The sequence below is a fragment of the Festucalex cinctus genome, chromosome 17 (genome assembly GCF_051991245.1).
Source record: "Festucalex cinctus isolate MCC-2025b chromosome 17, RoL_Fcin_1.0, whole genome shotgun sequence".
NCBI classification, from domain to species: domain Eukaryota; kingdom Metazoa; phylum Chordata; class Actinopteri; order Syngnathiformes; family Syngnathidae; genus Festucalex; species Festucalex cinctus.
The window spans coordinates 8,504,686-8,521,338 of NC_135427.1; the positions used below are offsets into that span (position 1 = coordinate 8,504,686).

The 16,653-nt window shown below is 41.0% G+C and overlaps 1 protein-coding gene across 2 annotated transcripts; it reads left to right on the top strand.

Moving 5' to 3' along the window:
* Positions 1 to 9,856: 9,856 nt before the first annotated feature.
* Positions 9,857 to 15,356, top strand: tob1b (transducer of ERBB2, 1b). Of its 2 annotated transcripts, none has more exons than XM_077503048.1 (2): positions 9,857 to 9,917; positions 13,263 to 15,356. In XM_077503048.1, exon 2 carries the CDS (start codon positions 13,447 to 13,449, stop codon positions 14,443 to 14,445), a length of 999 nt encoding a protein of 332 aa, XP_077359174.1. In that variant the 5' UTR covers positions 9,857 to 9,917; positions 13,263 to 13,446; the 3' UTR covers positions 14,446 to 15,356. The 2 variants fall into 2 exon arrangements, with proteins under 2 accessions (XP_077359174.1, XP_077359173.1); XM_077503047.1 differs by lacking the exon at positions 9,857 to 9,917 and adding an exon at positions 9,962 to 10,984.
* The last annotated feature ends 1,297 nt before the right edge of the window (positions 15,357 to 16,653 follow it).

Consider the following 16,653-nt stretch of genomic DNA (forward strand, 5'->3'; position numbering starts at 1 on the left):
GAAGTGCAATGATTTCCTGAGGAGATACATATCCAGGTTGGCTGGTCATATGTCGCACATCCTTGTCAGCTGGCGACAGAGTGGGTGAATTAGTATGGGGTGACTTCTCTGCAGTGGATGGTTCATCTTCCAGTGGCTCATCAGCAGGATGTCGACCTTCCATATAATCTTCTGGAAGTGGACCATTCATATTATCCGGAGTGGTAGGCTGCTTCTCAGGGTTTGGTCGGTCTGATACCTTAGATGGTGCAAAAACTTCATCAGGGAAAATGTCACGATTATATGGGAAAATCCCAGTGGTCCTAAACCCAGAGGTGATGTTGCGTTGTGTCACAGTTGACATAAAGGCTTGATTCACAATTCCTGCAACCTGGTAAATGCTTACCGTTTTGCCAGGATTTGATCTCATCCACCCATCAAGGGCTCGGCTGTATTGGGCTTTGAATGGACCATACACGGACACATCAAGAGGCTGCATGCGATGGGATGTGTGAGGTGGGAGGGTGAGCAGAACAATACCATTGCTCTTTGCCATTTCTACTGCCTTGAGTGAGATGTGAGCTTTAAGATTATCCATGATTAGCAGCATGGGCTGGTCAGGGGTGCAGTTAGTGTGCTTTATCAGGTGATCAAGGAACTCAGTCCAGGTATCTTCATTCATCCATCCTGTCCTGGTGGAGGTACCCTTGGCTCCAGGAGGTGCATTGATCATGAAGCATTCCTTAAACTTTACTCTGGGAAAGACAAACATGGGAGGTGTAGCATTCCCAATAGCATTCACTGCACACACCAGAGTCACCAGTTCCCCTCTCTCAGCCGATGTGACAGAGCCAACTTGCTTTTTCCCTCTTTGTGTCACAACCTGAATCAAATAGAAAATTCAGAATCAGTTGCATCTTCAATTTGTAGGCTACTACTGGGAAAAAAAAGGTTTACAGTGTCTGGTTTCAGTTTATTCATTTTATCCAGTTTATCCAATTCAGGCAACCATATTACAAATTGCAATTTAAGCATTGTTTCAGTAACTAGCTGGTTATTATTACACGCTACACATCAGTCTTGTGTGTGTTTATCGTATGGCTTACCTGCTGAGGCTTTTGTACTGTATAGACACCTGTTTCATCCACATTAAAAATTTTGTGTGGGGCAAACTTATGCCTGTAAAGAGTGGAGGAAAAGAGAGAAATAGATAAGAATTCAAACTTAATCTCAGAGATAAAGCCTTAATAAAATATTTGCAATTAAAAAATAATTATGTTACCTGTCCATGACTACTGCCAGGTTATCAAAGAACTCCCCAACGGTTGTTTTGTTGAACGCAGTGGCCCTTCCAAGGGATGTTGCTTCTGGAGTTCGGACAGAAAGATGGCGACGTGCTAGGAAGCTCCGAAACCATTCTTGACCTATAGACAATCCATTAGTAAAAGAGTTAGCCTCTTTGGGAAGATCAGCTTAGTTAAATTATTGTACTAAATCATATGATCTTTTGCACACTCTGACCTACCTGCACACTGCACCTCCTTCCAATTAGGAGGGATAACAACATTGTTTTTTTCTGCATATTCAAATGCAAGTTGACGACACTTAGCTGGAGAGAGGCCATGGAACTGTTCAGCAAGTTCTTTCAGGTGTTTGGAAAGTTCTTCCTCCATCTCATCAGTGAAAATTCTCTTTGCCTGAGCCACTGCACCCCAAGCTACTGATTTCACATCCCCTTTCTCCTTTTTCTTTATGAATCTTAGGAGACTTGACTTGTCAATATTTCGATCCCTTGAAACAGCTCTTAAAGACTTATTTCCCTCCTTGACCTCTGTGGCTGCAATTTTCATCTCTTCAAGGGAGGTATTGCCCCAGGTTGTCTTCCTGTTGTATTTCCTTGGCATGATGGCTTTTTTAAAAACTGTTTCTGACATGAAAAACAAAACATGAATGAAAAGTGAAATCATGTATGAAAAGGGGAAAAATGAGACACCGTCTTACTTTGCCCCATGGCATTTGTCTCACTTAAACCCACCACCACCATTTTATAAAGAACAACCTCTCTTGACAACACAGACTAATCTTTAGCTAGCACTGTCACATCATTTTATAAGTTGATAGTTCAACAATATGTGGGATATACGTTTTTCCACTTGAGTCAAATAGCTTTAGTGCAACAGTTGATTAAGTTCAAAGCAAAAAAAAGTACTTTTACATCCCAAAAATATATTTTTGTCTAAAACACATGCTTACCTCAGCACAATCAAGTCATCTTCTTCATGGCCAAGCTGAAATGGGAGGGGCTTGATACCAAATTGGTCACATGACCACAGATGTGCTCTATTTTTTAGATACAGGTGGTGTCTCACATTACCCAGTGTCTCACAATACCTCACTCTCCCCTACCTTGAAATCTGAAACGTGTATAATCAGAATTCTTATTTCAATTCTTCCAAATGTCATTTCGGCGCTTTGAGCTTGTCTCAGTGACAGGCAAATTAGAAATGAATATCAATTACACGGACCAGTGAGGAATGAGCTGAAAATATCCAAATCTTCGCACCTACTTGCAAAAAAACGCCGGCTGAAGTCGATTGTTGAATTCCCACCAAGATGTGCCTCATTTACTTTTTGGTTCAATGGTTATTCTTTAGTTCAAATATTCGCGTTAAAATACCATTTAAGCACTCAGTTAACCTCATCTTGGTTCATGCTAAAATTGTTGCATAATTTCTGCCTGACATGCCAGATGGATTTTTTTTCTTTTTCTTTTTTTTCGGCTGAGTTAAATGCAAAAGCAGGCGAGCCGAGCCAATCTGAAGATGCTTTCCTATTGGCTGCTGCTAGATGACATCACTTCTGTGCGACACACTTTCAAACGTCTTTATTCCGGTTAATATCAAAATAAATACACGTAAAAATCACAATTAAACTCATCCACAAAGGCTCATGTGTTAAATTAATGACCAAAGACAAAAGTTTTAGTTACCGGTAGTTTTGTAAACGTAAAAAAAAAGTAAATGACCTTGAGCCAAACTATACGTACATTTGGCAATGTTTTACTTTGAAAGGTCACATTTAGAACGACAATTTGATTTTGTGTAAGCAACACATTAGTAGTGAATTTCAATTCAGACAGTAATATTGTAATGTAACCTTTAAATGACAGTAACTAGCAATATATTATCAATTTTCCCATGACAGTCAAACGTTACAGAAAAAGCAAAATGTCATTTTTTTGGGGGGGGGACATTTGTTTTACTTGTTTATGACCTATGTGAGAAAACTGAGGCTCGTTTCAGTATGTCACTGAAGCCCATCCGCCCACCCACGCACACGCAAACACACGTGCGTGTTAGCGGGAGACGATCTCTCGCATGGACTCTGTTGCGAAAGCAGGTTTGCCCAAGCTGTTTGTTCTGGCGTGCCTCCAAACTTCAGGCTGTCACACTGTGACCGAATGCTGGCTGAGAGCTTCCACAACATATTGAACATGTAATAAAGCAGTAAAGTGGAGTGATTCTCAACTGGTTGGGACTAAAATGTGGGTTGTGGGGCCATTTTGGGTGGGTCATGGACGGCTAGTAAAAAAAATGACAGGGTCAGCGTCCTCCGTTTGTAACAATACAGATACATGACATTTCAATGTTACGAATGGTGCGCAATGAACGAGTATGCTAGGTGGCCTGGGAATACATAGTGGGTCACTTTAGCACAAGTAGTCGCATATTAGCGCCTACTTACATTGTTATCATCATGCGAACTGTTTTTCATTTGCTTTGAATTTATATTAATTTAAATATTTCCTGAAATTTGTAATTGACTTTACTACTGTGTTAGCATTATAATATGTAAATGTATGTATGTGTATGTATATTAGGGGTGGAACGATTTACAGTGTGGTCTTTATGTCTACCAGTTGTTTTACACGACTTCAGTCGGCTAGCTTGATGCTATGCTAACATCGAACATCCCTGAGTTAAACCAAGTTCCCGTTTGAAGCAAAACACATAACTCAGTCATGAATGTAGCCATTTACAACCAGTTGCAATTCCGACGTTCGACGTTGCGTTGGATTAGAAGACGCAATAGCGATGGCTTAAGACGCTAACGCTAGTAGCGAACCTGAGAATGACACTCCGAGGCTGTACCCTCCCCCGCTAAATACGATTGGCCGCAGCGTCGATATGACGCGTTGCCATGGTGCGCACCGTAACCATAGACGCCGCCATGTTGGATTAGCACTCATGAGGGAGTTTTCAAAAACTGTTTCCAAACCGTAATATTCACACATTTAGTGACAAAGTTGACAGAATATAGTGAAATATAAATATAGGGAAAAAGCGGAAGCAGTGATGACGCCTGCTCGCTTTCCTTCCTTGACCTTCCGTTTTGATCAGGCCCAATTTGCGATTAATGGCTTTTCACACGGGCATGGAATCACCCACCACTTCCCTGTGACATTCTTCCCCGAGCTGCCGGCTGTTTTCGAGGTCTGATCTCAGCTCAGGCCCGTGCTTGCCTTTCTACCCACACCGCAGGTCACTACAGACAGTAAACAGTGCAGTAAGTAAACAGCCAACGGCAGCAGTGGAAGATCGAGGGTTCACTCCATCAGGCTCAACACAACATAGTGAAGTTTTTTTTTCATTTTCTCGACCTCCAGCATGAGGAAAAACAGAAAAAAAAAAGAAACATTAAGAGTCTTTTCTTTCAACAGGAAAAAAAAAATAGATTTCTGTCTGTTTCTGTTTTGTAGCAATTAGCATTACAATACAGATAGGTTTACTTGATATTCACATTCCAGCTGAAAACACTATCAAAAAGAGCTTGTTGCAACATAGTCCTGGCTGATCTCACTCTGCCGCCACCTGCTGGTCATTTTGTGTAGTAACTGCCATTGTTTTAAGCCACCTCTTCATGTCAGAAGCTGCACCAAAGCCTTCTGTATGCTCTTGCATAAAAAAAAAAAAAAAAAAAAAAGCCATTAAAAAACGTATAAATACGTTTTTGGAAGTGAATGAGTTAAACACATCTTTTTTTTTTTTTTTTTTTTTTTTCTATCGGCTTGTTTCTTAAAAACTTGCCTGCGAGCAAGTCATTCTAAATTCAAGCAGGTTTCACGGAACAGGTCTGTTTAGTGGTTATTGCGTATTATAGCAAAAAGAGTTTTCCTATGTCACACATCGAGCTAAGCTGTCCGTACATAAATAGAGTCCGCGTCGCATGAGGTAGCGGATATTTCCCACACAGCAGCAGCAGCTTTATGGGATTGGCTGCAGATTGTGCTGAAAACTGGAGTAGCCTTGTGTGGCTAATTTGTTCTATTCATACATGGTGGCGTAACAAGAGACTGACGTTGGTTATGAATGGTGAGAGATATGAGAGCAGCTGACCCACTAAGGTAAATCGCAAGATTATAAGGAGGCTTATGCAAACTGTGAACAACACCGTTCGCAGAATGAAAAAGTGAAAGAGCTCAAATATAATCCGCTATCGGCTAGCTTGTAAAAATAATGAAAGCTATTCAGGTGTTGTCAAATATTTTAATGTTTCGTTTAATACACTGGTCTCTCTCCTGTGACCCTGTGGATCTAAAAAAAAAAAAGTAGAAATAAATATACATATTTATTTTTAGTTAAAACATGATGTAGATGAATAATAATTAATAAACAATAATAACTTAAATAGTCAGAAAATGTCAGGGTCCACATTTTTTTAAATTAGCAAAAAATGTCCAAAAATGAAAAGGAAAAGCAGAAAATTACCACAAAAAGACCATGAAATTGCCAAAGAAAATGTTCAAAAAGTAAACCATAAAAATCAGTCACGGCAAGTGTCAGAAAAATGATGGCAGACAAGACAGGAAATAATGTTTAAAAAGAACATAAAACGACCATAAAATAGCCATAAAATTGTAAAAAAAAATGTCAGAAATTTGACATAAAGGCATAAAAGTCTAAAAATGTAAGAAAAAAATGAAAAAAATAAAAACTAATCCAAAACAGAAGACAAAAGGTAGAAGAATTATGAATCTTTATTTATTGAATGCTGCTCTCCTATTTTTCTGTTCTGGTGCAGCTCTAGTTAGGGCCCGCTTGGGGCCTCAATATATTACACTAACAACTGCACTAACAATAACATGAACAAATATTATTCATTGATTTTGTTATTTATTTGGTACTGTATGTTAACTACATGATCTAAGTTTTCATTTTATAAATTGTCACTACTTTTTTGTCAGATACTGTTGTTGGAGGTTTGAGCTGGAGCCTATCCCAGCCTCTCCCAAGCAACGATGGTATTTTATATTGAAAAGCATTTGGCAATTCAGCACAGAATACGTCTAAAGATGAACAAAAACAAACACGGACGGTTCACATTCGCCACTCAAACTAACTGAAGGTGATTGCGGTTCATTGACTAGTCACCCTGACACTGTGTGATTTCTGTTCTGTACTGCACTCAGTTCGAAATTCCAAGCCAAAGAACAATGTCACAATCAGACTCCTCCTCCTTCTCTCCCTGGAGATTCGAGACATTTCGCTGCTGATGTAGTTGCGCGCATGCAGGCAGGCCGGGATAACACTTTTTTTTTCTACACCGCGGCTCTTTTTTTCCCCTGTTCTCAGGCATTTTTTTTTTTTTGTCTATCCTATCACCTTTGCCCATTTCTATCAAAAGACTCTGATCAGCGAAATATGGCTCGACCCTCTCTTGTTACGCCAACAGCACTGCGTCAGCTCCGTGAGCCAGAAAGCAACGGCTAACGCCGGCTGTTGGTTTTGGATGGTGCTGATGATGCTCGGTTTTCCAAGGTGCCCAAGAATGACATTTCAAGGTCACGTACGATGCGCAGCGTAAAAAATATACGTCGCCACACGAGAATACACGCCACATTTGCCCTTTGTCTTTGATTGAGAACGTAACAAAATAACAAACTACAATTGAAATTGTTAATTACTAAAATGTAGTTGCACAAGTGTGCACACCCTCTTCGCTACCGTACCGTAACGTAAACATAGTGTAACTTTAAATGAACTGTAAACAGTTCTCATGAATGGGGGAAATAAATGCTGACCTATTTTTGTGCTTTTATGTTACTCTTTGTTTCCCTGGAAGCTTTGCAGCATGCAATGCCGAACTTTTCCCATCATATGACCAAAAACTCGGAACGGGCGGGTACTAATACCACATATCAGTATCGGGCCGATAACCAGCCTTATTTCAAGGTATCGGTTGCTCGCGGCAAGCGGCCAATAGCAGGATGGTCTGCCCTCTTGTGGCGGATCAAGAACTAGAAATTAGAAGAATAGAAAATTGCTATTTCATGAAATTTTAAGGGAACATGTTTATATTGGGATATAGTTATTTAACTCATTCCCTGACAGTCCAGTAAAAAAAAAAAGAAAAAAAAAACTTTGACGTCTATAGTCGTCAATGGCAGCGAATTAGTTAAAATTGTCTTTTTTTTTTCTTTTCTTTTTTAACTAATGGTATCGATATTTAGTATCGTGACTGTTCAAGAGTTGAATACTCGTACTGGTTTCAGTCTGAAAAAAAAAAAGTTGTTGAACATCCCTGATTTAAAAAAACAAACAAACTATTCTACACATTGCAAGGTGTTATAAACGTGATGAAAAACTCATAAAAGATCTGTTTGGTGTTTCGCATGTAAATTTTGAAAAAAAAGTGATGAAAGCAATAAGAGGCACTCAATAAGACAAGAAAGATTGAAGCCATATTTCGGAGGCCACTAGTAAGAGCGCGTTCTAATAAATCCATCGCTCAGTACTTGACAAACAACCACGAGAAATGAATGCAGTGCGTGTGACAGCTTTTATTATCCAGCGCGTTCACATGAGCTTTGGGCTCACCAGCACTAAATTAACTTACCCATGCAATAACACCGATAGTCCTTCAAGGTTATTTATTCATGCATGTTTCCACTTCCCTGCGTGTAAACAAGCAGATACGCGCACATTCATACTGTTCTAATTCCACCTTTTGTCAGATTTAGAGCCGCAAGTCTGGTTCAAACCCGCCAACCACATGTGGGACTTAGCATATGTTTTGCATACTATCATGTGCGAGCGCCAAATCCTCATCGAGGGGGGGGCGAAGGGTTTCTTTCACACAGTTGTGAAAAAAAATGTAGAAAAAAAAGCGTCTATGTGGTCTGACTTCACTGAAAAATGTACATGAGTCATGCTAAAACATTTCACTTCATTATCAGTGTTTTCCTCAAAGTCGCTCTCGACAACAAAAGGGAAACTTTCACCTCGCTCACGAGCGGGGAATAACAAATAAGTCATTGTTAGGCATGCTGCGGGACTATTATTCTACCTGCCTCGAGCCAAGACAAACACCCACATGCCGGCTATATAAAAGTGGGAGACTGAGCAAAATGATTCCGGGCCTCCTCCTCCTTCTGCCGTATCGCTTTTGCTGAATTGAAAAGTGGCCTTGGGATGCCGACGCAAATGGGAACATATTTTCAAACCTGGTTTTAAAACAGCTCAAAGAAATTTAGTGGTGCGGCAGGGTGGCGCGATAGATAGCATGCCTGGCTCAGGCGTGGAGTTGCATGTTCTTCTTGTGTTGTTAACATGTCTAAATCAATGATGCCAATGGTGGCAAAAAGGGAACATGAATAAAATATTCAACACCAAACTTGGGTGCGAAATAGCAAACCTTTGACATTGCGGAAGCAGATATATACGCCACAACTTAGACCTGCTCCAAGCTAGTCTAAAGTTTAGTCAACTTTAAATCATCAAATTGAAAAAAAAAATTCTATATATTTATATAGCGCATTTCATGCGCAAGCTAGCTTCACATAGTGAAATACATTTAAAGGCAATGAAAAACTGAAGAATTGAAGACATTTTGACAAGCTTGGAAAAAGTGAAGATCCATAAAAAGTCATTTTTAAACATTTTTAGCTATCATACAAATATAAAAAGTGCAAATAAAGTGAGTTATCATAACTCACTACGACCTGACTACATAGCAAGATGGCACCAAGCTAAACATCAACCGCATTCGTGTACAGAAGGCTTTTTTTTTTTTTCTTTTATGAGATCGTGCAAAGTGATCAAAGTGTCTATAGTGTCTTTGTATCTCACAAAGCTAATTTTGTACGCTTCAGTGAATAAAAAAATAATATAATAATGTACTTTGAAGCGTACTTTGAAATATTTCAACTTAACTCCAATTTTCTTATTATTGATTTCTGCTTTTTGAGATGTATGGATCGATGCTGGAGGTCTCCTTCCCATTGTTCCAGGATTTCGCCACCTCATTGATGAGTCCGGCTTCAAGTTTGGGGTGCGTATGTACGGTTTACGTCAGCAACTGTCACCTTCTTGCCGACGGTTGCTTTGTATACAACTTGCTGGCGACGATACGGTTCGTCGTATCATCTCCTAGCTTGTACTAAACTTGAACTTAGGCAACTCTTTCCTTCTGCTTTGATGCTCTTTGTTAGCTAGGTTATTGTTTGTCATACCAACCGCTAGCTTATGACGGCATCCATTGACGCGCACACACACATTTGGCAAAATCCTATCCAGAAAGTCGTTTTAAAACTTATTTCATCCGTCATATTTGATATTTAAGTTGGTCACCGTTCACCAAGAAAGAGCGACGAGAGAAAAATCATTTGTCGCAAATGATTATTTACTCGGCAAGTACATGTTTGTGTATTTTGTACTTCATGGTGGAGGTAGGGGGAGAAAATAACCTCCGTTTCTAGTGGCACCCATGTTTAGTGTTTTAGCTGATGAATCGAAGCTTTTTAGGTAACATTTGGCAGTGAAGACATTTTAATTTCGAACCTTTCTCCGTCCTTCTCCTTCTCTTCTGCCTCCGGCCTGCGAGATTCATGTGGCATTACATTTATTGTGCAAACACAGGAGTGTGGGAGCCCATGTTAGGTAAGAATAGGCTGTGTCGTCAAACACCCTGTCATGGGCCTGACAGGGGAGAACTTAAGCCCCGCTGCACTGTTCAGCTGCTGGGAAAAAGTAGCCGGCGCACAGGAACCGCAACGCTGCCAAGAATCATTAGACAAGTATTAACAAGTACAATTACAAGTATTGTAATAACAATTAGACAGTGGTACGGACCTTGTGGGAGTTGCAAATGAATGTTGTTGGTTTGAATGTGTGGCTCGTGGCTACTGTTGGTTCTTGGAATATCAAAATGTCATTTTTGTGTAGCAATGAACACATTGTGAAAGGTATGTGTGCGTGTGACACTCATCCACAATGAAATGCTGTCACTGAAATATGTTGTTAAGTTTCAAGAGGTACGTTTGATGTGAAATTAGAGTATATTTGAGACAAGATATTCACAATAGAACCTCCTAAGGTTCATAAGGTTATTTGTTAAAAGGGCTTGGGGTCGCATTAATGTCATAAAATCATCCATGACAGTGTTCAACTGTCTAATGTATTAACCTCGTTCATGTAATAGATCCCATTTGTTTACTTGCACCACGATTTGGTTGATACGAAGCATTTTTACTACCTCAGAATACAGCAAAAAATAGTTCAGAGCCTACCGAATGGCAAACCACTGCCGTAAATAGAACCTTGCCATTGATTGAACAAAACATTGTCCAATAGGAAAGCGGCGTTTGGTGGTTTGCCGATGACGTAATACGCTCAGCCAGTAGAATCGCTCTGCTGGGTGTCGACCTCTGTGAGCCGCATCACCACCTCCTCCGTGTCCGTGGCGGAGGGATACTATATAAACACATCGCCATCGCTGTTTAAAGGGCAGAGTTGTGCAAACTCCCAGGCAGGCTTGTTGGGGGGGGGGAGTCATCTGAGCAGATTTGGGGATCAGAATCAACTTACTTCACAGCCGCACAGAAGGAAACTCGCCTGGAAGCGAGAGACATTTCATTTTGTACTTCGCTTGGAAACACTGCACTTTGAAAATCCGTCCTACTCGACGCGGAAGCCTATTGCAAGAAGGACGTGCTGTAATTTTCCATGTAAGTACATCTTAAGTCAACCGCAGCGATGCCGTAATCGTTTGATAAAGAATCCCAACTTCGGTGTGCGATTTCGAACGTTTACTCGCATGTTTGATTAGTGACACCGCGCTTTTAAATGTTAGTCACGCAGCATTTGTCGAACATTCTGGCATCTACAAGCTACCTAAGCTAAGCTAATGGACGTGACACGACCACATTTGACTTTTTTTTTTTTAATTATTGGCGTCGTCTCAAACCTTTCTTTAATCGCTTACTCTGTAAACACGACGAACCGATAATGATCAACTATCCTTGCTGAGCTACAAATTAACACCACCGGCTCACGGTTGATTTAAAAAAAACGATTCTATGCTGCACTGGCGTTCACACCCCACACGGCAAGTTGTTAAGCTAATGCTAGTTATGCTCATTTTCGACGTTGTCATCTGCGACGACAAAGCACGCATATTTTTTTCTATAATTGTCCTCCCAATGTGCCAAAATATGTGTGCAGATGGAGCCCGTGTTGATTACGTAACAGCAGCATTCACGCTCGTGTCCGGTTAGAGTTCATTAATGCCAGCCACAGTTGTAGTTCTGAAAGCATCCACCCCCGTTGAGCTCTCGCTCGGCGTTTTGTCTCAACATGTCTTTCACATCCGCGTGACGATTGCACACTTTCCGTTTGTCCACAGAGGTCACAAACGTTTGCCTTTAATCTGTCACACAAGGCCAATGAGGAACACGTTGCTGACTGACACCCTTATGACTCAATGGCTTATTTATATCGGCTTTGATATCGTCCAATTGACAGATACATTTGCGACTGACTGTTACATATTTAAGACGAGGTCTGCCCCACAAACCTCAACTCTTAAATCGTTTAATAATGATGACAGACATTTTCATGACAAATCCTTGAAATTATGGCTGAAGCAGCTTCAATCTTTAGTTGTTACCCATTTGTTAAAGACACCTGCCGCCCATCAGGGGAAAATAGTAGTTTCACAATTGTCATGTGATTGATTAGTGATCAGTCTGTGGTGTTGTGCAGTTTGCCTTACGCTTGAAGTCAGCTGTGACCCAGAGTATGATGATAACATGGATGGATGAAGTTCATCGTAGTAGGAGCAAATAAATTGACCCGAAATGGCTGCTTCAAAGCCAAACTGGCCACGTTCGGTTTCAAATTCAGGAGTGCTCTTTAATCACGTGTCTTCTTAACATGAGAGACATGGCCACCAAATTTTGCGTTGATTGGTGAAACAAGATAAATGTTTTTTAAAATAAAAAAATGTGCAAATGTATATATTTAAACAACTGCAAATTAGTATTTTATTTTTGCTTACGATTATGCAAAATGTGATTTAAAAAAACAACAAAAACTGTATGGGAATGTATAGCATTTCTGAAAGCTACTCCATTGCTATGCAGTGCGCATACATTTTGACCAGGCATAATGTTGCCAGTAAACTGTAAGCGCTGCTAACATTTGAAGATTAAATCAATTTTATGGCATCCGGCATAAATATATCATTTGTGCATATGTCTGTTTTTATGTATGTCATTTTAAAATATCAGAATGTCCTTGAAGTCCCATGTACTGGGATACATTTAATAGAGCTGGTCGATACTTGAGAGTTTGGTATCGAGCGATACAAGTAAATACAGGTGCCACTATAATAATCGTCATATTCTTAATCCCTGTCACTCTTCTGCACTCAAACGTCAGCCGCCCAAGTTCTTCAGTCTTGACATATAACACGATATTTACATGTTGTTCTACACTAATACATATCTCAACTAGTCGTTGGAAAAGCTCAAACGAAGCACGATATGACTCTTAACTCTTTTACTGCCACACGTTATCAAAACGTTATCATTCACGTCATCCTTGAAAACGGTCTATTTCATCAGATTTCCTCATGTTTCATTGTAATTTGGCAGCCCATTGAAGAGATACAATGCTGCCATCTGGTGGCCATAGTTAGGGTGTTTTTGATTCAACAACCCATTGACCAGGCAGCGCTGCACTTAGATGTTGCACTGCCCATTGATTTAAAAAATAAATAAAAAATAGTTGACGTCATTTAACGTTTATGGCGGCATACATCGTGATTTTATTCATCGGGATTAAACGTTTTTGGCAGTCAACGAGTTAATGTAAAACAACGTTCACTGTAAAAAAAAAAAAATAATGTATCAAAATTACTAATGCTATTGCTAGTTACCTTAGTATCTGTAAATAATGCAGATGTAATGCAGAGTTATTAAAGTGAAGTGTCTTGTGTTTCAGGCTCCAGAACATTGCCACGTTTCAGGACGGATATTCATTGGATCTAGAAGAATTCAATCCATCCGTGTTTCATCACGCTGGTCACTGCTGCCTTGAAGATTTTTATTTTTATTTTTTTCTCGGTGCCGTTGGGGGGGGGAAATCCAACTACTGAGACGAAAATCTCATCGCCACATAAGCAGCTATGCAGCTTGAAATTCAAGTAGCACTCAACTTTATTATTTCCTATTTATACAACAAACTCCCCCGGCGACGTGTGAATATCTTTGGCGAGGAGCTGGAGAGCCTGCTGAGGAAAAAGTATGAAGGCCACTGGTATCCGGATAAGCCGTACAAAGGTTCGGGGTTCCGGTGCATCCACGTCGGGGAGAAGGTGGAGCCCGTGGTGGAGCAGGCGGCCAAAGAGAGCGGCCTGGCCATCGAAGATGTCCGCAACAATCTCCCTCAGGACCTGAGCGTGTGGATCGACCCGTTCGAGGTCTCCTACCAGATTGGCGAGAAGGGAGCGGTCAAAGTTCTGTATGTGGACGACAACGGCGAGAACGGCTCCGAGCTGGACAAGGAGATCAAGAACAGCTTTAATCCCGAGGCCCAGGTCTTCATGCCAATCACCGAGTCCGCCGGCGCCTCGTCCGAGTCCAGCTCGCCCTCCCCTCCGTTCGGCCAGTCGGCCGCCGTCAGCCCCTCCTTCGTGCCGCGCTCGGCCCAGCCGCTCACCTTCACCACCGCCACCTTCGCCGCCACCAAGTTCGGCTCCACCAAGATGAAAAGCGGCGGCCGCGGCAACGGCGGCAGCAAGGCGTCGCGGTCGTCGCCCGTGGGGAACCTGGGTCTGAATGTCAACGCGCTGCTGAAGCAGAAAGCCATCTCCACCTCCGTGCACTCGCTGTACGGCCTCGGCCAGCAGCAGCAGCAGCAGCAGCAGCAGCAGAAGGCCTCGGCTCTGTCCCCCAACGCCAAGGAGTTCGTGTTCCCCAGCCTCCAGGGTCAGGCCAGCCCCGGGCCGGCGTTCGCCGCCGAGGCCTCCCTGGGGCTCTCGGGCCCTCTGCCGTACAACAATGCCTTGGACGTGTTCGCCGCCTACGGAAGCCTCAACGACAAGTCCCTCGTGGATGGCCTCAACTTCAGTCTGAGCAGCATGCAGTATTCCAACCAGCAATTCCAGCCCGTCATGGCCAACTGAAACTTGCTTGTGGTTATTTGTGAGTGAAGGTGGCTCGGAAGAGAACGGGGAAAAACGAAGCGCACACTTTTAGTAACCGGACTGATAGCGACTGGTCCCGTCAAGCGCATGTGCCCAAGGTCGTGTTTACTGGAACCCCTCGAGTTTGTTTCGACTCACAAAGCTTGTTGTACAAACACATCCAAGCTTGGTTGCTTCAGTTCATCATGCGTCGTTGTTTTTCTTTCCCCCTTTTTTTTGCCAACCAAGCACAATATTCTTTCTTTTTTTTTACAATGGTGAGGAAAATACTCCAAAAAATGATGAAAGGAAAAGAAAAACCCGAGCTTTGCGTTTTGGCGTCTTACAGTATTTTACAGTTGGTAAGACAAAAGCTGACTTTTTATGAATTGGCACTACTAAGTGGGGTTACTTGGTCTTTTTCTAATTGTATAATTTAATTTAGTACAAAGTTTGTAAGATATAAAAGTATATATTGTTTCTATGACATGGTGTTGCATTTATATCTTTTTACGACTCCAGTGATCTGTGATGGCTGCAGCAGCTTTTCCTTATTTTTCTTTTCTTTTTTTAAAAAAAGAATTGTTAAAGAAACCATCTTAAAAAAAAAAAAAAAAAATTCTAAAGATTGTGTACAGAATATTCCTTTTAGTGGTGGAACTCAAGTGTAGGAATATTTGCTATTTCTGAAAGATGAATTGTATTTTCTGTTATGAGGTTCAAGATTTTGCTATACTATGGACAACAAATGTAATCGTATGGATATTAATTTTGTACCTACATTGTGCAATACTTGATGAAGAAAAAGAAAAAAATACGGTGTAACAAAGTATTTTGAGTCAGTGTCTTACATGTCAAGAGGGACTGAAATAGTTTATATTGTTAAGTTTGTATTAAATGCTTAAAAACTATATGCGTGTCTTTATTTTTTTTTTTATTTCGTATTTGCACCCTGGTCTTTTTAATAAAATAATCTACGATGGGAAGATGTTGTTGAAAATGAGCTCATTTTTCCTCCTCGCCTGCTTCCACATCAGTCCGTTATGATTGTTTAGCCGTTAGCACACTTAGCAGTTTCCCGAGCTAATAATAGCGGGAAGTGTGGTCACGTGCTCGTGTCACGGGGTCACCTCAAGCTTAAGACTGCAACGCTCGTGTCCTGTAAACTGGCCATATGAAGGCCAAGGTTATCGTCACACTTAATTACACGAGGGAAGGCTGCTTGTCCAACTTTGGACAAAATGGAAGGAAATCGACATGCTAGTGTGAGCTTTAGACGTTTAACTTCAGACTGTTTACATTTCTGCTGCTTCCTCACGTGTTCACTTTGTGTCATGGCTTCATAGTACATAGCATGATCAGATATTCATTTTTAAAGTGTTAGGCTTTTGCTGTTAGTCTTTTTCTTTTATATGAAGAAATTCGAGAAGTGTTTTCATTTCAAAGCGTCACAAAGGTATGGTAGATTATGTAACCCGGTTAATACACAAGGCAATTTAAAGTGCTTCACTTGAGTAAAGTCAAATTAAAACGGCAGTTCACATTATTACTGCAATACTTGGCAGTACATTTGATATATAAAATTTACCCCCAAAAAAACAATGTCCCATAATAATCAAAGACGTACATCACAGTATAGCAATTTTCTTAAAATTGCATGAAATTAATAGCAAGTTTCTCATTTCTAGTTGCTAATCGTACAAAGATAGAGGGTGGCTGGTCGTGCTTAACGATACCTTGTAAAAAAAAAAAAAAAGGTCGGGTATGTCCATCCCTAATATATGTGAAAGCAGCTTGGCACTTCCTCCCCTTTGTAACAGCATAAACTGAAATGCAGTAAGCATTTTTTTTTTTTTACAACAGAAAAATAATTGGCACATTTTCCAAGATTTTTTGTTGTAAATATGGATAGTTCATGTTCCAATTGCTGCTTATTGCGCCGTTTGACTTTGCCTTCATTGCTGTAATCAATTGAGTCGGCTAACACGTGGGAAAAGAATTTCTGTTCCCGGCTAACGTTGTTGTTGCTTTTTTCCACTAGGAAGCAAAGCACAATGTGCACAGTTTCACACGAGCATGAACATCCCTGCGACAAACAGGCCCACAGATGGTGTTGGTGGGAGACTCCCAGCTGGTGTTCGGGTATTGCCTTGCTGTGACTCCATATTGTCTTCCTCGAGTGTTCGCTCACTCACTCACCTGTTTCAC

Coding starts and splice junctions, on each gene's coding strand:
- tob1b (XM_077503048.1), top strand. CDS start 13,447: ATGCAGCTTGAAATTCAAGTAGCACTCAACTTTATTATTTCCTATTTA.